This window comes from Lycorma delicatula, chromosome 7 (genome assembly GCF_047948215.1).
Source record: "Lycorma delicatula isolate Av1 chromosome 7, ASM4794821v1, whole genome shotgun sequence".
Classification (NCBI taxonomy): Eukaryota; Metazoa; Arthropoda; class Insecta; order Hemiptera; family Fulgoridae; genus Lycorma; species Lycorma delicatula.
Window position 1 is genome coordinate 75,104,149 of NC_134461.1, and position 25,861 is coordinate 75,130,009.

General features: G+C 27.7%; 1 protein-coding gene across 1 annotated transcript; it reads left to right on the forward strand.

Moving 5' to 3' along the window:
* The first annotated feature begins 1,194 nt into the window (after window positions 1-1,194).
* On the forward strand, window positions 1,195-13,427 carry Csas (CMP-sialic acid synthase). Its single transcript, XM_075371052.1, has 6 exons — window positions 1,195-1,460; window positions 2,676-2,812; window positions 9,161-9,319; window positions 10,431-10,580; window positions 12,475-12,613; window positions 13,011-13,427. Exons 1-6 carry the CDS (start codon window positions 1,333-1,335, stop codon window positions 13,111-13,113), a joined length of 816 nt encoding a protein of 271 aa, XP_075227167.1. The 5' UTR covers window positions 1,195-1,332; the 3' UTR covers window positions 13,114-13,427.
* Window positions 13,428-25,861: the final 12,434 nt, after the last annotated feature.

Genomic DNA, 25,861 nt, shown 5'->3' on the forward strand with positions numbered 1-25,861 from the left:
ATTTTTTTCTTTATTTTTACTCGCTTACTCATACTATACAATAATACAGTGTACTTATAAAAAATTTGCATAAAAAAATTAAATTTAGTCCATTTAACAAAAAGATACACCATAAAAATACAAAAACTTAAAAATTTATTGAAAAATAATAATAATATCTTTTTCTTCTTCTTATAAGTATGGAATTATTCATGCGAGTAATTACGGTTATATAATCAATAAGAAATGATATCAATTAATTTTATAAAATAAAGTGTTTAAATTTTCATTCTATAACTTTTTATTCCGGAATAATTTTGTAATGCATATATTTTTTTTTTCAATTAAAAATTTGAAGAAAAGTAGTTATGAAAAAATATAAAACATAATTATAGAAACCGAGTTCGAGACAGGCAGTTGGGAGGAAAATATAATTTGACAGTTATTTAGAGAAGTCACTGAAGTGCAATAAAAAAAAAAATCTTAATATTTCCTGTGGAAATAATAAAGGAATTGATGGTCTCAAGATCAGGAATGAATTTATAATGTATACGAACTGTGATACCGACCCATTAAAATGATAATTGACATTTGTAAGAAAAAATAATTTGAAGTTTAAATTTTCTAACATTGTTAAGTAATTTATGTTAATAATTTTGGATATTTTGTTCATTTAATCTGAATGAAATCAAAATAGGTATACCAAATATTATTATGGACTTTTCCCTCTGTTAACCATATGAAATTGTCATAAAAACATAATATTAGCAGAATTCGCAATCAGAATAGTTGGAAAGAATACTACGATAATGGAAGAATATTTAATAAAGCTGTCTGTGTAATTTTAACTGCCAATTAATAACGGATTTGAACTGCAGTGCAGTTCAATCGTCACACTATATTTTGATATCGTCACACGCTTAGATTGGATTAGGGTTGTGAATTTACTACAATGATCCGCACTGGTAAGGGCAGCCAAATATTTTTTCCATGAAGGCGGCTAATAGCCGAAAACCGGTCTTAGATGTTGTATCGTAGAGAACTTGTTACTGTTTCTATTTTATAAATTTATGAGAAAAATAGTTAATAATATTTTTAAACGCTACAGTTACAGAATTAAAAAAATAAAAATAATTTGTCAGATAGTTAAAGTTGGCTGCATTGATTGAGCTACGCTTTATATTACAAACTGCTCCGTTCAATAACGGATCTGAACTCGCGTGTTTCACAACTGTTTGCGCATATCAAGAACAAAAATGCTGGAGTAGTCGCACTAGCGTTATAATTATTTGTTTTTATTTTAAAACTATTTTATCTAACATCAACAGTATAATTGAAATATATGATAAGCCTATGTACAATTTTTCTCATAAAATGAATAAAAATAAAAACGTAAATTATTGGGTAGCCATTGGGAACCTAGGTATTTTTTTTACATTAATATTAGTTATGTTCTGGACCTCTGATTTAGAGCGTAAATCGTAAGTAATTCATATTGTTAAATTGTATTCGTTTAAATCAAATCAATTATATACTCTTTTTGAAAATAACTTACCGTTATACTTAGGTTTTTGTGTAGTAAAGAAAAGGTTTGATAATTTTTGTATAAATAATTGTTTTCTATTTAAAAGAAAGTAAGTTCACAAATTTCTAATGAATTTTATAGTTGTTAGTTTATTATGATGTTTATTTTTGACAGAAGAATTAATATAAAATTTGTGAAATACCAACCTACAAAATAACGTGTTCTTAAGCCCAGTCCTTTTTCCATCTCTTAACAATATCTTTGTGCAATTGATTATATTTTCCTTTATATTGCTTCCAAACAGACACGTTATTTAATCTAAATACTATTATGTCAGCCAAAAAGGATCAATAGAAGTATATGAAAGGAGTGCTACAGCGAGGTAGATTAAATAAATGAGAACAATAATTTCATTAACTTTAGCAGCTATGTAGTGTTAATGTACAACGTTGAAGAATTAGCTGTTTTTTCTTTTTCAGTGTGTTAGTAACCAAATTTTTTTCTTATTTTCCTTTGTGATAATTGTTTATTTTTTCTACAGTAGACATTTCTCAACAAAAAACCTATCCTCCCTAACCTCTTTTTTTTAAAGGTATTACTTCAGATAATGAATGAGGATGTTATGTATGAATGTAAGTTAAGTGTAGTCTTGTATAGTCTCAGGTCGACCATTTTTGAGATGTATGAATTCTCCCCAACATAACTTAATTTAATGTAACCTAGCTGAAGTATAATAAATTGTGCATGCTATTTCGGTGGTCAGAAAGCATGGATGTCATTCAGTACCTGGTCGAACGAGTCTTTCCCCTGATGGTGACTTCTCCAAAGGTATTCAGAAATATGAGTCAAGGAGGTGCCTGTGCATCCCACATTTATATTTATTTCTGTATTAAACTGTTTCTCATATACTGTCTACTGTTTATGTCATTAAAATCAAGAGTTTTTTATTTATGTTTTTGATATAACTATTGAATAATTTAATACACATTTTTAAGTTAAAAATCTAACTAATATCTAAAAGACAAGAATTGAAAGAAAAATTATCAATAACTTACTTTCAAACTATGTATAAATTGCTCCTGTTGAAGGTATTCTCAGACAAAATGGCTATGAAATGTTTCAATGCTTTATTAAATACATTATCTATTATTTTTTTTTTATATGTTGTTAGAAAGAAGAAATTAATGAAAGTAACAGGTTTAGTATTAGCTCGTTGTGGTAGTAAAGGTATAAAAAAGAAGAATTTAGCTGAATTTAACGGAACATCACTGTTGCAAACCGCTTTACAAACAATGCAAAATTTTGGAAGTAAGTTTTCCTAATTTTTGTTATCATTTCCATATATACTAGCTAAATTATTTTGTGTGGTAATAGTTATAAAATAAAATTTTTGATTTGCTATGAATTTTCCTTCACAGATGGCAAAAAATATTTAAATTATGAACTTATAAAATGATAAACTGAAGTAAATATGATAAAATGTTCCACCTTCATTGACAGGTTCTATTGTTCTCATTTGATATTATCTGATGTTGTTGCTAGTAGATATCTGCCTAAAAACCACCAACAATAACATCATCTGATGCGAGTGTGAAGACAGTAGCACAGTCACTGAAAATGGCTGTAGAAATGACTGAATATGATGAAAGCTTTTTAAAGACATTGAATTTCTAAAAATTGGCTGAGTTGGTTTGAAAATTTCATAATTTTATGTAAATTAAAAAAATGCTTAGGAAATAACTAAATAAAAATCTACTTTCAGCAACCTTGAAGTATGAGTGTAAATGAAGTGTAGTGTTGTACATTCTCAGTTCGACCATTCCTGAGATGTGTGGTTAATTGAAAACCCAACCACCAAAGAACACTGGTATCCACGATCTAGTATTCAAATCCGTGTAAAAATAACTGGCTTTACTAGGACTTGAACGATTGATGTGTGAAAACTTTTTCTGTCTTGTTGGAAGAAGCTGTATTCTTTTTCATTATCGGTTAATTGTGAATACAGTTTTGAAAATTGTGAGGTAAACTTGTGTATTGACAGTTCAGCCAAAAAAATATTGGTCCCACTATACGATTACCGGAAACGACAAACCAAAGACTAATTTTCTCGTCATGAACTGGATGCTTGAATATCTCGTGCGAATTCTTCACCATCCAATACCTGTGTTCTGTGAATTAACGTGGCCTGATAAATGAAACCATGCCTTCTTTGACATAAAATACAACAGGTCTATTTGTCCACCAACAATGTTTTTGAGAAGCAAGTTACAAAATCAAGTCGTTTCGGTTTGTCTGTGTTCTTCAGTTGTTGCACAGTTATAACACAGTATAGTTTCAATTTTAATTCGTGAAGAATTTTACGACAAGATGTGTTTTTAACACCAGATTATTGGGATAACTGCATAGTGATTTTTTTGGTCTGGCAGTAATTCTTCTTTCAATATCAGTAGTGGTCTGTGGAGTCCTAATGGAAGGTTGCCTATTTTGTTTTCCATTTGAAACCGAACTTATTGTAAGCCATTTTTTAACTTTAACTTTTCTTTTACTGTTTAGCTTCTGGAATGTATTACTTCAGAGGATGAATGAAGATGATAGGTATGAATGTAAATGAAGTGTAGTCTTGTACAGCATCAGGTCAACCGTTTCTGAGATGTGTGTTTAATTGAAAGCCAACTACCAGAAACACCAGTATCCACGATCTAGTATTGAAATCCGTTTACAAGTAACTGCCTTTCTAGGATTTGAACTCTCGACTGCGAAATCAGCTGATTTGCGATGATGAGTTCACCACTAGACCAACCCGGTGGGTACCATTTTTTAAACTAAATCGTGTATGCTACTTCTCAGAAATTTTTATATGGATACTTGACGTGATTCTTCAAACGATCCAGATTAAATATAGGTCTCAACTATAGTTATCCTCTCCTGGATTGAATAAGGAATTTTACACAAAACAAAACTGCACTCACAATACTGCACTGCAACAAAACATGTACTGCACTGACGTGTAACCACCTGATAAACGGCAGCAAAATCAATAGTAACATATACATCCACTAGTCGCGCTAGTTGTGCGAAAGTCTTCCATAAATAGTGTTGGGTTGTCGTTTCATTGCGGGTTCGGTTTATGTTGCTCACTCTGTGTATACATATGTATGTATGTATATATATATATATATTATTTATTTAAATTTTTTATAGTCCATTTTTTTCCTTTATATAAATATCTATATACAATAAAATATTCTTTCAGCCTCTTCAAAGTACATAATTAGAGAAACACTCATACCTTTACATTTTTACTGTATCATAACGTTTTCAGGCAACCCCATCTTCAGTGATATTTTTTATAAATTTTTAGACTGTTTAAATTTACACATTACTCTATTAACTTTGTACATTTTGTAAAAATTGTTGGTTAAAATAAAAATTTTTTTAATTTTCTTAAACACATTTAAAATAAATTATTGCAGACCTCATATATATATATATATATATATATATATATACCATTTTGTTGCTCATAATTAGTATCGCTCATTTTTGTAACGCACAACAAAAACTCATTTCAGGAACAGTTTGATTATGTCTCTCGTGGCAACAATTAACTAAAAATATTAATACCTAATATAAATCAGCTGTTCATATAACCATATGTTTACTAGGAACTTTACTGGTTGCCACTTTGGCTGTATATATAGGTAATTAAAGGTATAATTAAGGTCTGTAAATAAAGTAATGATACTGGTTCAAAAAAACTTTATTTACAATCTAATTATATATGGACTATCGCCTTTGAAATAGTTTCTTTGGAAACCACGCAACACTTCAAACGGTTTTCCCACTCTTCACAGCAGTGTTGGAACTCAGAAACCGGAATATCCTTCAGATGGCAGTTACATTTTTAAAAAAATATTTTCTACTGTTCCAAAATAGTGTCCTTTGAGATGTTTTTTTAAAGTCTAAAACAGGAAAAAGTTGCAGGGACTCAAGTCAAGTGAATAAGTGGATGAGGAAATACAGGAATGTTTTTCTTTGCCAAAAACTCATTAATTGAGAGTGCAGTGTGAGAAGGTGCATTGTTATGATGCAGCATCCAGTTGTCTTTGATGGTTGGTCTCATATGGGCAACTCTTTTCCTCAGTATTTCAAGAATTTCTTGGTAAACATATTGATTTACAGTCTGTCCTGTAGGCAAAAAGTCCTTATAGACAATGCCATTACTATTGAAGAAACAAATTAGCATAGTTTTGATTTACTCATTTTTGCTTTTTTGGGACGTGGTGAGTTTGAAGTGAACTCCTTGCTCTGGCATTTTGTTTTTGGATCATAAACAAATAGCCAAGATTCATCACCAGTAATAAAATTTTCTAGAAAATCAGGATCAGTTTCAATTCGCCCTAGAATATTGCTGCCCATTTCCACCCTGTTGTTTTTCTGTTCAACAGTGAAGTTTATTGGGACCAATTTTGCACAAACTTTTTCATGTCCAATTTGTTTGTCAAAATTTGATGAACTGTGGTATGGTTCAAATTCAACTGTTCAGCAATCAGTTAATTGCCGGTCGTACCGTATCAAGTCTCTGATTTACTCAACATTGTTGTCACTTTTTGATGTTAACAGTCTTCAGAGTGTGGATCGTCCGCAATTGATTCCCGGCCATCTGAAAGAGCTTTAAACCGCCTAAAAACTTGGACGCGTGACAGAGCGTCATCTCCATATGCCCTTTTCAATTTTGAAAAAGTTTCAGTAGCATTCTCAGCAAGTTTAACACATAGCTTGAATGCACAATGTTACACATAATATCAGTATGTTCATTTTTGTAATGCACAACAAAAAACTCGTTTCACAAAAAGTTTGTTTACATCTGACATGGCAACAATAGACTAAAAATATTAACACAACATAAATCAGCTGTTCATATAACTATATGTTTACTAGTAACTTTATAATGTAGCCACTTTGGCTGCCAAAAAGACATAGTATGTGTGTGAGTGTGCACATACACACACACACACATACATACAGTGTTCTACAAAGAAACTGAGAAAGTTTAAGGCATATTCTACTGTGAAAATGATGAAAAAGGTTCATATAAACATAGGTCCGGAATCACAACCCACCGGGTTGGTCTTAACTTTTTGTTTATGTACTATCATTTTCATATGGCCTCAAGTGAAGTAATCTAATAGCGCTAAGTCAGGTGATCGTGGGAGCCAATTGATTGGTCCATGATGTCCAATCGAGTGTAATAAATTAGCATTCAAGTGATTTCTAGCTACTAAAGAAAAACGTGGCATTACACCATCATGCTGGAAAATCATTTGCAGTCTACTGTGTAAAGGTATATCCTGTGAAAAATAATAATTTGCCGGCAAAATTATTTTTCAAGAAATGAACATTGCATCTCCTGAAAGCTTTTCATTGAAAACAAATGATCCCAGAATTTTGTCATAAAATGCCACACCAAACATTATTGTATGTTGGATACTAGTTTCTAGAGTACAATGTGGATTATCTTCGCTCCATAAATGACTATTTTTAGAATTGGAGAATCTATTTCTTGTAAAAGTGGCTTCGTCAGTAAATAATATTGAATTTTCCTTATCAGCACTGTCTAGAAGCCAATGATAGAAGTTAAACCGCTGGAGGTAATCTGTTGGCCGTAAATTTTGAACCTTCTATAGGGTGGAGGGTTAAAGATTTGCTTTTCGTGGATGCTCCACACTTTTTTTTTATAAACGAGTGCGACATGAAATTTCCCTTGCAGTAGTGCCTGGGCTATGCTGAATTACACGATGTTCATGATTAATACAATGATCTGCTTGGCGTTCAACAAAAATAGACACATTGGAAATGACCCTTTCGTTCGTAAATGCGTATACACTGAAGAAAAAGTTCTCGTTTTTGAAAATCTGCCTTCTAGGAAATCTCTCCTGATATTCATGTCAAGTAGCTTCAGAATTTCAGTTACAAAATCCATAAACAAAATTTATATTGGCATATTCCTCGTTAGAAAATTGTAACAGCATTTTTACACTACAATATGATAACACTACACTTCCTTTATTAGTATGATAATTTATGATAACATATTCAAATGAAGTACACAATTTTCTTTGTTGACCAGCTGTTAGTATTGCCAACCTATACAATAACATTTTTTTAAATATTTCTAAAGTAACATGTATTACAATTTAGTTTTTTACATAATTATTATGTTTTACCTGTGTAAATTATTGAATTTAAACAGCTAAAATATTATTTTATAAATTCTGTATTTCTTTTAAAGTTACTTTCAGTAATTAGTTTTTTGTTTTTAGATACAATGTTTATTAAGTACAGAAAGAATAATACAATTTTCTATCTATTTTTCATCTGTTTTGCTTCAGTAAAAAACCAATTTTTAAAGTTTTTATTTACGTTTTATTGGCTGTATTTACATTAGTTTTCGCAGAAGTAAATTCTGTACAAGTTTTGTTTCTTCTAAATTTTCCACATTTATTAGTCATTTAACAAAGCTAGTGTACTACAAACCTAAAAAAACTTGTTTTGACACCAAATTTTGTTCTTTACATCAGATATCTTAAAAATTACTTGAGTTGCAGTTCTGGGACTATTTTATTCTTTTTCCCAGCTGAAGTTCCACAAGAAACTAGCAACTTTACTCCTTAATTTGAATCCCAAAATTACAGTAGGGCTTCTTTTTATTACAAGGGCTGAAATCCAGGTGAAATTGCTAGCTGTAACAACAGAACGTTTCTAGACCTATATTTATATGAACTTTTTGCATTATTATGCATATATATATATATATATATATATATTCACACACATACAGAGTGATTTATAAAGAATGTTACACACTTTCAGATGTTTTCACATGTTCTACTGGTGAAAGTAAAGCATAAAGTTCATATAAACATAGGTTCAAAAACGCTTTTAAGCAAATGTAGGTTGGCAAAAGATTTTGCTTTGATTTTTTCACCTTTGGTAAATTAATTTAGACTGTAATTCCTGGGACCCAAATTAAGCAGTAAATTTAGTGGTTTTGGGAATCTGACTTGAATAATTGAAAAAAAAAGTCCCAGAAGTGTATTTTTAGCAGTTTTTAAGTAATCTGTGGTAAAAAATTGGGGTTGAAAAACATACTACTGTACATTTGTCATAAATAATTTCATTAAATAAATGATAATAAACACAAACATTTTAAACAAAATTTTGAGAGAATTTAATTCTGAGTAAAATAGTGTAATAAATTCTACAGAAACTAATTACAAACATAAGAATTTTTTCAGTTTTTTTTTTAAACAAAACGTATCGGATGCTAATAAGCATTAACAAATTTATATTTATGTGAACTTTTTTCATTATTTTCACCAGTACAACATGTCTTGAAAGTTTATTACATTTTTTTAAACACACCTTTATTCATATCTCTCAAGTTTTAATAACTAAGAAAGTGATTTCTTTGTTGTCAACCTTGGTTTGTTGTATTTTAAAATCTTGTACCACATAAAAAATTAAACAAAAGAAATAGAGTTGTATCCACAAGTCTCTACTATGGGAAACTATGCAGTTTCCTTTAATTTTCAGTAACATTTTTAAAAGATTGTGAGGGATAAATCTTTTTCATAACTATTACTTATTTTTCAGAATTTGATAATATCTGGGTGTCAACTGACTGCCAAGAAGTAGTTGATCATGTAAACAAATTTTTACCCAGTGTAAAAGTTCATCACAGAGGACCATACACTGCTACTGATACAGCATCTTCATTAAGTGCTGTACAAGAATTTTGTGAGCAACATTCAGGTGAAAATTTTTTGTGAGGATAGAATGAATTAATTTCTAATCATATTTTAACAGTAACATTTATGTTATCTCTTTCTTCCTCTATGGATTGATTATTCTTTCTCTCAACTTCCAGTTTCATTGTCCTTAATAGAAATTTTGGAACTTCCTCAAGGATTAATTTGTTATTAAATTTTTTTAAAATTTAAATCAATCTGATTTAAATATTAAAGTATTTATTATTAAATATATAATTTTAATATTAAAGGTTAAAATGAAAACAAAGATGAGCTGTCGCTTGGAAGAATAATTGAAGTAAATGGAAGGAGGATTTCTCTACACTTCTAACACAAAATCTGAATGCACAAAGTAGTATTATAAAAAACAATTACATTATAAAAAATCATAAATGATAAAAGAAGTAAAGGTAAATAGAGACCATGACGATATTAAATAATAGGTACCAATAGTTCATTTGTAAACAAACCCACTCTACTTTATGAAATAATGCCTATTTCCTTTCATATCTCTTGACATAGTCTGTTACATGAATATCGGCAAAGTTGAATATGTAATTTAAATGTGGTTTAATCATAAATAACCCAACATTTACAATTATACGATTATATTTATCAGTAATAGTTATCAGACTGAAATAGTTTTCAGTAACCACTATAAAATATTTCTAGCAAACAGCTGTAGATAATACATATAGTTTAGTAAAATGTCTAAGTATAACATAATAATTTGTTGAATATTTCTTCTCATTAAATGTTTTGTATAATAAAATTAGTTCACATGATACTTCATCAGAATTAACTCAAAATTTTAAAATTAGAATAATATTAAAACATTTATAGAGAGCTCAATTTGATGGAAGTGAACTATCTAGTTAAAAGTTAATTTTATTTTGTTTTTATGCGTAAAGAAGTAGAGAAGAATATATGTATAAGGAGTTTTATTTGTTGAAGAAGGCTTTTTCACTTTCAGCATCTATGTCTCGTATGAAATAATCCACTAAAATTAAAAAAAAAATTACTGTAAATTTAAATAGCAATAAATAAATATCAGACGTTATTAATATTTAATATTCAATTTATATCTCATTTGTTTATTTAACTGAAAATTTCAGAAGTTGAAGCAGTTGGTTTAATACAATGTACATCACCTTTTATTCAAACAGCATGGTTGGATGATGCATTTAAGATGTTAATATTACAAAACTATGATTCTGTTTTCTCAGTCGTTAGAAAACACAATTTATTATGGGAACCACATGAAGGTCAGAATTAACATACCATAACTTTTTTTTTAATAAGTTAAAATTAGCATAATTTTTTCAGTGTAAATTTATAAGTGAAAGTAATGAAATGTAGTAGAAATAATGTAGATGACCCACTGAATATAAAAATAAGAAGAGAAAAGAATATGGAGGTAGAAGAACTTTGTTATTTGGGAAGTAGAATTACTAAAGATGGACAAAGCGGTGGTGATATAAAATGCTGAAAGCACAGGCAAAACGAGCATTCAATCAGAAATATAATTTGTCAGGAAAACATGTTTGAAAGTATATATTTGGAGCGTAGCTTTATATGGAAGTGAAACTTGGACAATTGGAGCACCTGAGAAGAAAAGATTAGAATCTTTTGAAATGTGGTGCTTTAGGAGAATGTTAAAAATAAGATGGTGCATTAAGTGACAAATGAAGAGGTGTTGTGGTAAATTGATGAAGAAAGAAGCATTTGGAAAAATGTAGTTAAAAGAAGAGACAGACTTATTGGTCACATATTAAGGCATCCTGGAATAGTCGCTTTAATATTGGAGGGACAGGTAGAAGGGAAAAATTGTGCAGGCAGGCAACATTTGGAGTATGTAAAACAAATTGTTAGGAATATAGAATGTAGGGGGTATACCAAAATGAAACGATTGGCAGTAGATAGGGAATCTTTAAGAGGTGCATCAAACCAGTCAAATGACTGATGACAAAAAAAAATTATTAAAGATTTATTATAAAGATCCATATTTTTTTCTAATCAATTAAAGCAACTTGTATATATGTACTAATTTAATTCAGTTGTACGTAAGCCAAACGCAATCTGTGAATATGGATGACCACTGGAGTTTTAAGTGTTTTTGAATAAAATAAAATACTACATTCCCATTATGAGGGAACTGGCAAACTTGCTGTTACCAATCTTAGCTATTCAGAGCAAACTTTTTCATTTGAATAACAGTACAAAACTGTGATTGCATTCACTCTGTTTATCAAAGGAGTTGTGGTGAGGAGTAAAAAGCACCAACAATTTCGGAAAAATTCTTTTTTGTGGAAAGCTTAGTCTATTGAAACTATAAATAAATGTGTTCTTTTACTTCTATTTAATTTATAAATATCAATTAAATAATTTTTAATTTAATTTTAAAATTAACATTATTTAGCTACTTATTATCTTTAAGACTATATATAATACCTTTGTATTTCATTACTTCAATTTTATGAGAATATTTTGACTGCTTATTTGGTTTTGGTAATGCTTCATTACAAATGCATTTTCTAATTTCACAATAAGTTTTCTAGTAATTAAGCATTTGTTCTAATTCCTTTGAAAATAAAACTAATTCATCTGAATTCTAACATATTCATTCTCAAGATAATTGATTATACTGTGCTCAAGAGCAAGCGTTACACTATGTATAAACAAACTGGTGTGATAAAACGAAGACATCACTGATGAAGTCTCTATTCAATAATATATGTGCCTTGTAACATTTATACACATTTAAGAGGCAATAAAGAAATGTAAACTCTGCATTACAGTGATTGAACTTTTCCCCTGATTCATTATCATACGCTGCACTATTTATGCAAATTAAATTAGGTAAAAATTTTCACAAAACTTGAAGTATTTCTTAGGCAGAAACCCAGAAAGCTTCTTAGCCGATTATGATATGCACAAGTAGTGTATTGATGAGATGTCATAAAGATTTTAACTATGACTTTGGGTTGAAGTTATGTGATTCATAACATCTGTTACTACCCACTAGTATGGATTTATCATTCTTTTATACCAATAATATAACTGACATTGAAATATTAATGAGCTGAATACTTTTTTATTTCTAGTTAACTATAATATACTTTTTAAAATTCTAGAACTAGGTTTTGTTGTTCATTTTAGATGGAATAGTAAAACCATTCAACTTTGATCCAAGTAAAAGACCTCGCAGACAGGACTGGAATGGATTTTTAGTCGAAAATGGAATGTTTTACTTTACTCGGGTTGAAATCATCAAACAAAATTTATTACAAGGTGGAAGGTAGGTTACAGCTGTATTTCCACATATTCTTCTACATTGTTTTAAATAAATGTACATGTTTCAAAATTTGTAAAAATCCCTTCTTTTTTTAGGAAAATTAAAGATGTCAACTTCCTATCGTCTTGTTAAGAGGGTTTTCCTCTTAATTATTAAGATGGGTTTTGTTATCCATTATCATCACTTCATTGACATTCTAGTCAGTACTATCAGTACAATTACTAGAATCATTCTGTAACACCAAATCTAAAAATTTTCATTATGGGCCTACTGTCCAAATTCTATTTCATCTTAGTTTCTATCCCTCCTGAGATCTATTGTAGCTGATTTGTATTAGATCATTATATAAGATATAATTTTAAAAGGTATATTTGATTTTTTCATTTGTTTTATTTTACAGAATTGGTGTTGTAGAAATTCCAGCAAATTACAGTTTAGAAATTGATTCTGAATTTGATTTAAAAGTAGCAAGAAGTATTTTTAAAATATTACAGAATCAATAGAAATTATAAATAATTTTTATTAGTTTTTTATTATTTAAGTGTAGAGTAAAATAAAAACTGAAATAGAAATACTAGAACAACCCATCTTATTAGGAAAATCATTATATTACTAAAATCTAAGAGAATACTACTAACAAATCAGATTACTTTATAACTAATTTTGAATTACATAGACAATTATTAAACACAAAAAATTACATTGATGCCATGTAAATTAAGAAAAAATAAAATAAAAAAGTACAGAAAGTTTACGTTGTAGTTAGTTATAGTTTAATTAATTCACAACCTAATAATTGGTTATATTAATTTATGAATAATTTGAAACATATATAAAATACATAGCTTATAATTTAGTTATATGCATATCTTACATTCAATGAACAATCTATTTTAACCTTTGTTGCCAAAAGAAAAGAAAATATTTTGCAATTATATGTGTATTAATAGCAGCAGGGAATTATGTAATATTTATTTATCATATATAGTTATTTTTAAAATGATATTTATCATGTATGTATTTTTTATATGCAATAAATCCTTTTTAATTTTTTTATTAAATTTATCATCATTCCTTATAATTAACATAGTTCTATCATACAAGTCAGAACATTACAGTTTTAAATACTAATATTATAATATTTTAATATTTTCAAATAACAGAGAAAATCTCATTGCATTTTGTTATTGAATTACAAAAAGGTTATATGTAGTAATCTTTTCATTAAATAATTTTTTGCAGTAACATATGCAACGTGTAATTTAAAAAAAAAAAATATTTAAAAAGTTAGTAAATGATAATTTATTTTTACTACTGTAAACGTAACCACTACAATTTATTACATCCAAAATCAGACTGCAGAAGTATAACATATTCAAGATCAGAATTAATGAAGATGTGTAATTACCTGAATAATTCATACTTTCTATCAGGCTACAGGAAATATTGAAACCTCAGTTGTGTAGCAATATTTGCAATCGATATTGCATCAAAGAGTACATAATTCTTTTCTGATATCTATTTTTACCATATTTATATTAAATACTTTTATTTATAAATGTCTCAATTTAAATTATTTTCATAAAAAATATTTTCAACGCAGCAGAAATAGGTAGTAAAAGCTTTAGTAGTTTTCTCTTTAAAGCAAACAATCACTAATTGTTCTTAGTGGTAAAAATTAGTAAACTGCTTAGTATAATAGTATAATATAAATATATTTATTATATTATAATATAATAAATATTATATATATTATATATATATATTATATAATATATTATATATATATTATATAATATATTATATATATAATATATATTATTATATATTTATTTATTTAGTATTATAATATATATAATATAATAGTATAATAGTAAACTGCTTAGAATATAAAGTTGTGTAAAAAAATACATAGGGCTTAAAGGTTCTCATTCTTTAAGCAAATAAAAAAGGATACATTCAATGTACAAATATTTTTTAAATAAAACTTTAGCTTATTTGTAAATATTATGTGTAATTGCATAAAATTTTATTTTTTATCATAAAAAATTGAAATAAATTATGTAAACAAAACAGTTCTTATTTCAAAGATTAAAATGATAAAATGAGTTTATACTTTATAAAATAATAAATTAAGTACGATTCATTTTTTAAAAATCCTAATTATATTAACAAATGTATTTCAGTATTATAATGCAGTTCCTTTCTAATGGCAATATCTGCCTAACAGAAAAATAATATCAATGCATTAAACGTTTGAAAAGATCTCTTAGAAACACAATTCTAGTTATTTAAAAAGTGAATTTAATTATTTTACAAAAAAATGTTATTTTTTATACATATATGTATATATTTTTTTACTTGATGAATTAATTCACTATGTTAGCTCAAAGTGTGTGCATGGGAATATGAAAATGGAAATCTTGACATTAAAAATGCCATGCTCGATAGGGATTCAAACCCCAGGACCTCTGGATGAAAGGCCAAGATGCTAACACTTTGCTGGAGAGGTCAATGAAGTAGCAAAAGATATAAAAAATATTTGAACAAAGATTTATAAAATAACTGAAAAAAAACAATGGTGACGTCCACTCTCTATCCAGATTAGGTCATTCAATTTTCATCTAATCTGTATCATTCTACATAATAAAAGAATTTTTTTTTATTATCTAAGTGACCGATTGAGTATAATCGATTTACTAACCTTTACTAAAATATTTACTAACCTTACTTCCGAAAATGAAGAGCAATACAGATGTTACTACAAATTAATGTTACATTTTACTATGAAAAATATCAATTGGACTTGAGGACTGTAAAAGACTTAAAAAGACTACGCTGGACTTTAAAAGTATGCTAAGAATCATAAATGGTTTTAGTCAGATGACTGTAGTCACTGTAGACCCAGTTATGGGCAAAGATTTACCTATAAAGTTATAAAGTTATTTATAAGATTTAGCTTATAAATTGGTAATTAATTGATTTAATTGTGAGATTAAAATTAAAAAATTTACTCATTCTGAAGTTACTATATTTCTATTTTCATTAGTCTTCAATCCCCCAGTTGTAAAAACTGTTTAGTTTATTTACAACTTTATAGGATTTATAATTTCTGTTTTCCTCGCTACAAAAATTCAAATAAAAATATATTGTTTGTGAATATTTAAAAACTTATCTTTTTAAATCATACCTTTTAAAGATGCAGCCAGGTTTAATTTTTAGTTATGGTTACAGAGAGTCAAATAAGTAGCTAATCGTAATTTTTAACAATTATAATCAAACTGAGCTAAGAAATGTTTGGAATAAACATTCTTATGTATAATTTTGTAAATAAAATAAAAATATGAACACGGCTATTTAATAAATGAGTCTAAAGAAATATAAAATGTAATAAAAATGGTATCAGTATTGTTAGTGTTATTAGAAATACAAAATCAAAACTATTGGAAATGTTCAATTTCACACTGATTTGTTAATTTTTAACAAAACACAGTGACGCATTTAAAAAATGGCCGTTGTGCTTCAAATTATAATATATTCTGAAATAGCTGGTAGTCTTACAAATAATTTACTACTGTTAAAAGTAAATACATGAAAATTATTCCATCATTTGTTTGGGAACATACACATGTACAGTTCTTAATATGTAAACCTTTATTTTTGTTTTTTGTAGGTTATAAATAATATCTAAACAATAGTTGAAATAAAAAAAAAAATTGATTAATTAAATATTTTTAAATTGCTTTCATGTAAAAAGTAAATCACATATATAATGGATATTTTAAAATATAAATTTTGTGGAATGGCGTTTTCAATAATATAATTTTTAATAAATAAAATTCTGCCTTCAGATTTCTAACAGAGCTTTGAGGTGTAAGCTAAATGTTTAATTGTTTATAGAAGTGATTTTTTATATGGAAACAATCATATTTATTCACAAAATAACATCATTAATAAAGTAGATCAGTAATCTGATAAAGTAGTGAATGGGGCTTTATGTAAAATATATTTACTACTTTTATATTGTGGTAATTTAATCTAACCGATAAACTTTATTTCAACAGATCACTAACTTTATATTATAGAAACTATAATGTAAAGTACATGTACAAAACATTTGAAGGTTCAGAACAAAATTAGTATATGTGTGGTGTGTGTGTGTGTGTGTGTGTGTGTGTGTGTGTGTGTGTGTGTGTGTGTGTGTGTGTGTGTGTGTACAGTAGGAAAAATGGAGGTAATTTGGGGTGTTGCTGGCTCAGATAACAGTTAACAGAGATCGTCAGTTTTGTTTGAATTCAGGCAACAAACCATATTAATATCTAATTGGTAGCAGAAAAAATATTCCATGAATTAAAAATGGTTATAACAATATTATTATTTATTATTTTATTTTACTTTTAATTATGGATTTAATGAGTGATTTATAGCTAGTGAGAAGTGCCATGCCTGAGCAGCATTCGAACCTGCAACCACTGGATGAAAGGCTGTCTCAGCCTTTCATAGCGTTATAAGAAGCACCTTGCTACTCGACCATGGTGGCCACTTATCTTGGTTAAGAGAGGCTTGATTAAGGGAGGCTTTACCGTATATGTAATAATTATTTAATAATGTACACAAGCAATGTATAGTTTATAATTAAGACTTAAGATGCATCTGCCCAGAATATATCAAGTGAAATTATTGGTATATTCAACATACTTTGAATATTTCATTTATTACAAATAGTATATAAATTACAGGGTAATTTGTTAAAGTAATTTATGTCTTGAATTTACGTTGGTTATTAATTATATAGTTATATGATTAAACTGTATTGTCTCATAACAGGTTATATACATTCAGTTAAAATATAGATATTGGTGTTTTACATCTCAGGTTAACCACAGTTCTGAATGATCTCTTAAGATCTATTATGAACAGTCATTATATAATAAGAGTTAATAATGATAAGAAATGATTATGATCATCAGGTTTAGATAAAATGTTCTCTCTTGGAATTGACCTAAGGTCTTTAAAAAAAAAATGCAAATGTTTATTCCAATTCTAACGCAGAATATTACAATTGAAGTAGTAAATATCAGTATTTTTTAATATAATGAGAATCTATGAAATAAAAATGAGATTTCAAATTATTCTTAAATATATTAAAATCACAAGTTCTATAAATTGTATTTTTATACTGTAAAACATATGGACAAATAAATGTGTTTATTATTTTTTATTAAAAATATGAATATTTTGTCGGCTAATTGAAATAACATAAAACAAAATTCCCATCATGATGCATAAATAGGCAGCAAATAAAATACAATAAGATGAATAAATACAGAATACAGTATGTAGAATCTTGAATCAAAATTATTAATAATAAAATTAGAGAAAAAATAGCACAATATTTATCGTCAAATATTTTACTTTATTTTATGTAAAAAAAATATTTCATTTCAGTTTTATTGCTTTATTGTCTTTAAACAAACAAATTTTATACAAACTGAAAAACAATAAACCTTCATCATAACTTTTTAAAACTAAGAAAAATGGTTTATGAAGTAAAAATAATCCTAGAATACTCTAGTATAAATTTTCTGTTCTCATTTTACTAAAAATTCAAAATGCTAATAAAAATATACTATTTACAAATTTGAAATCAAAATAAATTATTTCAAGAAAAAAATTTAACATAACCCTCAAGGCTTGGTTTATCTAAATTTTACACTTTCAAGAGTATATGCTCAATAACTTCATTTAATAAGTACGTAATTTGTGGAGAGAAATTTTTAATTGTTTGGTCATATTTTACCTCACCAAATGTTCATCATTTATTTTTAAGAGAAGAGGTATTTTTAACAATAAGAAATACATTCTATTTTGTTATATGACACTATATTCATGATATTTACTATTTACTATTAAGTACTAAATTATTCTTAATTAACAAAGGGTTAAGATAGTCTTGTATCTTTTATTTAAGAAACTAAATAATTACTCCTGATCCTCCAATGAAAAAATATAATTCCAAAATTTAAAAAAAAAACTTTATTGTTAATCAAAAGTTTGTACGAAATTAAATTCATATTATACATGTTCGAATTTTATATTCTCAGACAAAGATAACAAAAAGTAAATAAAAATTAAGTCAATAACATCTCATACTTTCATTTCGATCTCACTTTTATCTACAGTTAGATTAACCGATAATTGTTATTTACTGGAAAAAATTAATATTAATCCATTTTGTAAGAAAAATAATGTATAAGGAACATACATATACAAAAAATATGATTGCAATTGATTTCTAATATTTTTATATATATATAAAATATATATAAACATATTTTTTCAGCCAGCAATACAGTTAGATAGGCAGAAAAAAGAAACAGTATGCAAATCCATCTAGTGCAAATATGAAATATAATCCATACGTATATGGCCTTAATAGCTTAAAGAGACCTGCTATGTTTTAAACAGCGATGCTTAAAAGTAGTACCCAATTATAGATATACTGGATGATTGAGATATCAGTTAATTTATTTTGTTAAAAGAGGAAAGATATTCGGTAAAAAAAATTGTAGAAAAGGATCAAGATTTTAATGAATAAGACATACAGATCAACGTATAATGCAAAGTAAATATGTTGAGATTAAAATGCTTAAATCATACAGAAAAGTTGAGAATAGCATCAAACTAGTGAAATAATTAATGCCAGAAAATAGGGGAAACATTATGTATAGTTAATAAAAATTTTTTTATTATAAATGTAATTTTATACAATAGTATTTAATAGTTCTGTAAACAGATATTTAGTTGTGTTTATGACATAATATCTTGTAAAATTAGTACTTTGTTTTTATATTTTTATAATTATTTACTACATTAGAAAATGCATCTCAACTGTATAAAAATTCCTAAAATGATTAACAATGTTGACAATTTTATGAAATTAATTGATGATGAACTAACCGGATTAGAATTAGGAAAATTCATATTGGTCAAAAAACAATTCTAGAAACGGACCAGGAGAAGTAGATTACCACTGAAACACCTACTAAAATGTTGACCTTTTTTTATAATAGAACTTTTCAAGAAGTTACACAGAAACTGTAAGCATAGGTTTCGGATCATAATTTTTGAAAACTTAACGCATTGAAATGAGAGTTTCATACCTGCTGAAAGAATTTTGTAAAAATTTTCTTTGTCAGTCTCATAAAATAATTTATTTAGGTTTTTCAAACAAAACTTTTAACTCTATTGATGATATAAAATAATGCAATACTCAATATAATTAAGCAACAGTAATTATTTTCATACTGTCAATATCAATATCTTATCAGTGAGAAGAATAATTTTTATTAAAATAGGGTTAAACTAAAATAATGACAAGTTATAAATAAATGAATACCTATCAAAATAAAAAAAAAATTAAATATCAAGCAGATAAAACTAATAAAATTTTAACTTGCTATAATTCAATGTAACATCAAAGAAGGTTAAATTTTAAACAAAAATATGAGGTACATGCCCTGTAATTCTTCAGCTACTCACATATGAAAATTAATTTAAATAATATAACTTTTTACATGGTACTCTTTTTGTTTCTTTTAACATTTTTATCGTTACGTTTTCTTCTCTTCTTTTTTACTTAGTATAATTGCATATTAATATTTGATACTACTAAAATTTGTATGTGTGTGTATATATATATATATATATATATAAAATCAGAAAAAATGATATCAAACAAATTTGTTTTTACCAGAAATGCAGTACTGTTGTTATTGTAAACAATTTTATGAGATAGAATTTATCAATAATTTAAGTTATTAAAAATGCATGTATCACTCAACATTTTTAAAAATATGAATTTGCTTATAAAAAAAGGAAAATTTTCTGTTATATATACAACTGGTAAAGCATCATCTATTGATAAAATACAAAATACAATAATGTCAATTTAATTTCTAATATTTAGTAATATATACAGTGAAACCTCTGCTAAATGGAACCTCTTAAAAATAGAAACCTCCTCAAAACATATGGTTTCCCAAGTCCTGATTTATTCTGATAAAAATTAATCTCTTAAAGATGGAAAAGTCTGTAATATAGACACTGAAAAGAAACATGGATTTAACTTTTAATTTCACATGTTGATTTTATCCCATAATACAGAAAGGGAATAAAAAAAGGAATAGCTTGTAATAAAATAAAATTTTGAAAAAACAGATTATACACAAACCATGATTTATAAAATGATAAATCCAGTAAATGAGTAATTTTTGTTTAGAACAAAATACACTACCACATTTATACACTACGCAAATTTAACCGTAGGTCTACAAATGAACATCTGAATTTGTACCGTAAGGCTAGAACGGTGTGTTTTCAGGTATTCTTAGATGCAAACAGGAACTCGTGGATGAAGCTCTGTGCAATTTGCAGATCACGAAAACAATCGCCAATAGATCTTTCATCTTCTGCAGTGTCTGATTGTTTTCATCTTGTCCGATTGTTTCTGCTCGGTTTTTCTCACCTCATCATACACTAATGAATTTCAGAGGTACAAGTTAACAGATGGAAGTATTATCGTTAGACGTTGGTGATTCGGTTGGTGAGTTAAATGCTCCATTTCCATTCAGTGAGTTGCCACATGGACTTAAAAACTCGCATGACACCTCGCCTGGATCTGACAACATTTGTCTCAATATGCTCTCACACTTGCCTAATTTGGCATTACAACACCTATTGTGTATTTCCCACCGGCCGGGTCAGAAGCCTTTGTCATACCAGTAATGGAGAGATTGATGAATCGCAGTGTTACATGTTACTTGAGAGACATGGCTTTTTATCTCAAGAACAGTATGGTTTCTGCCAAGGAAGATCTTCCATTCACTATTTAGTGTTACTTGAAGCAGCTATTTAAAATGTTTTCCTACTTTGGCAGCACCTCATTGCTATTTTCTTTAATATCAGGAGGGCATACGACACGGCCTGGTGATGTGATAATCTAAACACCCTTAAATAATGGGTAATCATGGGCAATATGTTTGCTTTTACTAGGTGTTTCTTAAATGACTGAACTTTTCGCATTCGTGTTGGAGATGTTTATCAGGCAGTGTCACCTTAGAGAATGGAGTGCCTCAGGAAGTGTATTAAGTACCACCTTGTTTGCTATAGCCATCAACAGTATTACTAAATGTGTGCAGCTACATGTTTCATGTTCTTTGTTGATGCTTTTGTTATGTATATTACTGCAACGTTCAACAACCACAGCAGAGAGACTACTACAGAACACATTCACTCGCATTGAAGCTTGGGTCAAAGTTATTGGCTTCACCTTTTCACCTGAGAAAACAAAATTATCTGTGTCCTCATAACTTTTATGTAAATTTTTCATTGTAAAATTGTAAAGTCAGTTTTTTTTCTCTCTCGTGCATTCTTCCAATTTTTGCTGCTCTTTATAAAATTTTACTTTTTTGGGTGTTAGAAAAAAAATGTTGTTAGTACTAGGAACAAATTATGACCTACCTTTGATGTAAATTTTTTGATATTTTGGGATCTTCCAAATCCAAAACTTTTAAGCTTTTATTGCAAAATTCTTCATTTATGCATGTGTATTATATATTTTTTTTATGCACCTCACAAACTGTTCAACCAGCAAATTATGAAAATAATACTTTTATATAAAAGAGGGTTGAAATTTTTTTTAAATGTTCTTGTTTTATGTGTGTGTGCGTGTGTATGTGTGTAGTGTGTAATTGGGTGTTCAAGATTATCAAAAAAGCTGACGACACAGTTGTAGACTTGTAGTTGTGGACTTTCTGGGAAAGTCCACTTTATTTAAATGTTTTTTATGTTTATTTAATTCAATGATTATAAGTAAGGAGTATGCGCATACCATGTTTAATTCACGTGGATGGGGTGGTACTTGCAACTGCAGTCGGCACTAACTAAACTAATGTAATTTCACAACTTACATGGAACAGATTTCGCTTGTATGGTCAGCAGACTGGTGTAGCCGCAAGCCTAGTACACACTAGGTACAGAATCAACTGCACGATCTGTGATGTCACAACATAGCAGACAACTACAACAGCATTTTTTGAGTGGGGTGCGAACATTTTTTGCAAAAATTTTATTTGCAGATATTGTTATTTTTTAATTGTTAACAAAGGTGCATAAGAAAAATATGACCCTAATTAGATGAAATCTCGTGGTACTGAGTGAGAGTGATCTTGCTCAACATCCTCACCCACTTGACCTTTTAAGTTGAAAATTTAATGGCATCAATGCCCCATATATAGAAGTAATCTAAGTTTGATCAAAGTCTGGCCTGTAATTCTGGAGATATAAGATTATCTAGAGGCAACACAAACACATGCATATATAAGTGAACATTAACATCTAGAAAATTTCCATCCAGTTTTTTGGGTTCCTTTGGTATCAAAACATCAAGATCCGGCGAAAACTGCGTAAGCCCAAATTGGATCGATTACAATACTTTCCCGTCTAGAGCTATAGCTCTGTCTAGGTGGAAAAGTAAAAATTTATCATCCGATATATCATAAAAAATATGTGCCAAAAAGTTGTGCTTTGGAGAGCCAGATTTTATGCTGCTGTTAAAAGAAGTTAAGGAAGCTTTGTAAGGAAAAAGACAAAATTAAAAGATTTTTAATTTGAAATAAACGCTAATATAACAATTTTAAATGTAAAATAAAATTTGTATTTCTAAAAATAAAAAAGGAAAAATTCTGCAAAATTGTGACTTGATTCTTTCCTGCTTTATATATATTTTTTTAATTTCCTCACTTACTGTGAAAAATACTAAAAGAGCTTTTATTATTAATGCTTTTATTAATATGCTTTAATTATTAATAAAAGCATAATAATAATCATAAGCTAAAAATTTATTTGTGTGCTTTTATTACTAATTTTTGAACTGAATTATTAATTCAGTTAACAAAATCTGATTAAGATATTAATTTTTTCATTCACATTGTTGACAAAAAGCTGATAACCAATCACAGTTTCCCTAATTCTTTAAGAGGTAGTAATTTTTTAGCATATATAATTGGATTCAAGTTTTGAACTTGCTGGATGAAAGGCATAAATGTTACTTCTCTTTTTATTATAAAAGTGACTTTTACATTTTAGTTAATAAATTAATTTTCTCACATTATACTCCTATCAGTGAACACTTAAATTACCTTACTTTTTTTTTTGTCTTCAGTCATTTGACTGGTTTGATGCAGCCATCCAAGATTCCTTATCTAGTGCTAGTCGTTTCATTACATTAAACTACCTTACATTAATTTTGTCATAATATAAATTTTGTTGTAAAATTTTCTATTGAGACTAAAAATTAATTATTGACAACTGAAAAGGAGCCTGTGGAGGAAAAATATTATTTATTTTTAATTATTAATCTGATTCTACAAATATTTCCTCGATTTAGATAATGGAAATTTTCAGTAAATAAGTTTTTGAGTTTCTAGCCTGTATAGCCTAGAAAGCTGAAATCACTGTAATAGAATCTTGCACTATAATAGAATCATTACAATCTAAGTATGAGACTTTATGGTTTGTCTCAATGAAAATGCTTTTGAAATTCCTTCATATTAATAAATATTATTAAATTTTAAGTTTTTTAAACTTATTTACTGACTCATGAAATTTTATTTTTTTTATATAATTTTCACGGTAGAAATAATGTTCAGCACTTCTAGATGGGTACCCAGTCAGCCTTAAAAATTTATATTTTTCTTAAATTATTACTATTTCAATCTCTCTGTATGAAAATTTTCATTAAATAAGCCATTATAAGTGTGGCGATAGTTTTCAAACTTTATCTGAGGGCAATTTAACACTCCTAACCTTAAAACGAATATTTACTTTATTTGTTTATTTTATTTTTTTGCTTTTTTCTGTCTGTTTGAATGAAGTGATACAAAGTTTTAAGGTGATATGTGGTGGATATAGTTTTCAACCCTTAGAGAAAGAGATCATACACTTTTTAAAGTTAATTTTTTTGTTAAAATGAAAAACAAAATTCTTGTGTTGTTTTAAAGTAGTTGTAAGAAAATAATTTCAATTCTGCTTCTGGGGGAAAGTTTTAAATTGTAAATTCTGTGTCAATATCAGGAAAGTTCAGCAATGTCAACCCCAGGTTTATAATATGAGTCTTTATCATGTTAGTTTTTATGCAATCTTTTATTGTCTTTTTTCCGGTTCTTTGCTTTGAATCTATATGGGTGCTGGCTTTATTTGTTTGTCATATTCTTGTCTTATAAAATATTCTGCCTATTTTCTTTTCAGTGCAAATCTTGTCTGAAGTTGAATAAAATTTAATTAATCTCTATTTAATTGAATAGTGTATTTACGGGACTGATTTTGTTTTCCATATCTACTGACTATAACAGTCTGAATACTTGTAAGATTATTACAAGTTCAATATTCAATACAACTGATGATGTTATATAATTTATTGACCAATTTTTTTCTTCTTTGTACAAAGTAAAGAAGTATTGTGGTCGTGAAAAATTTTGGTTTTCAGATTTTAATGAAAGTATCCATTTTGATCATCCCTAAATTCATTTTGACTAGTTTCAGCTTAATGTCTGTATGTATATACGTATGTATCTCACATAACTCAAAAACAATTAACCGTAGGAAGTTAAAATTTTGGATTTAGGACTGTTGTAACATCTAGTTGTGCACCTTCCCTTTTGATTGCAATCAACTCAACCAAAAGTGTCCAAAAAAACCCAAAATCCAAAAAAATTTGAATTTTGGACTTTTTCTTAACTGCAGTAATAGGCCTTCATTGGGAGCTTTTCAGTGATATATCAAAAGTGATAGTTCTTTTCATTGGTTGTAGAGTTACAGCCAAATAAAATTTTAATTAATGAAATATTTGGATCTTAGGGGAGGCACATCAGTTCGAATCAGGCTTCATCTGCTTTTTTTTAAATTTAAATATATTGATTTATTAATAAATTAATATATTAATTTATTAATTTATTAACCTATCATTATAAAAAAAAATTATGATGAATAATAATTCAATAACAAAAAAAAAATAAAAAAATATCAGAAGTTTTTAATGAAATAAGATTTTATGTACTTTTAATTTTAAAAAAATTGTGTAAATGTAATTTAATAGGTGGCATACAAGGAAGTCATGTGTTGTTCACATCAGATTTTTTGATTTAATGATAGTGTGAAGATTCTTAATGTTATATTCATTAATCAATTCAA

What these genes read in the sequence shown, in the direction of transcription:
- Csas (XM_075371052.1), top strand. Translation starts at nt 1,333, where the DNA reads ATGTACAATTTTTCTCATAAAATGAATAAAAATAAAAACGTAAATTAT. An exon ending in TCTGATTTAGAGCGTAAATC is followed by an intron (nt 1,461 to 2,675) that starts GTAAGTAATTCA and finishes ATATGTTGTTAG; the next exon opens with AAAGAAGAAATTAATGAAAG. An exon ending in AATTTATTACAAGGTGGAAG is followed by an intron (nt 12,614 to 13,010) that starts GTAGGTTACAGC and finishes TTTATTTTACAG; the next exon opens with AATTGGTGTTGTAGAAATTC.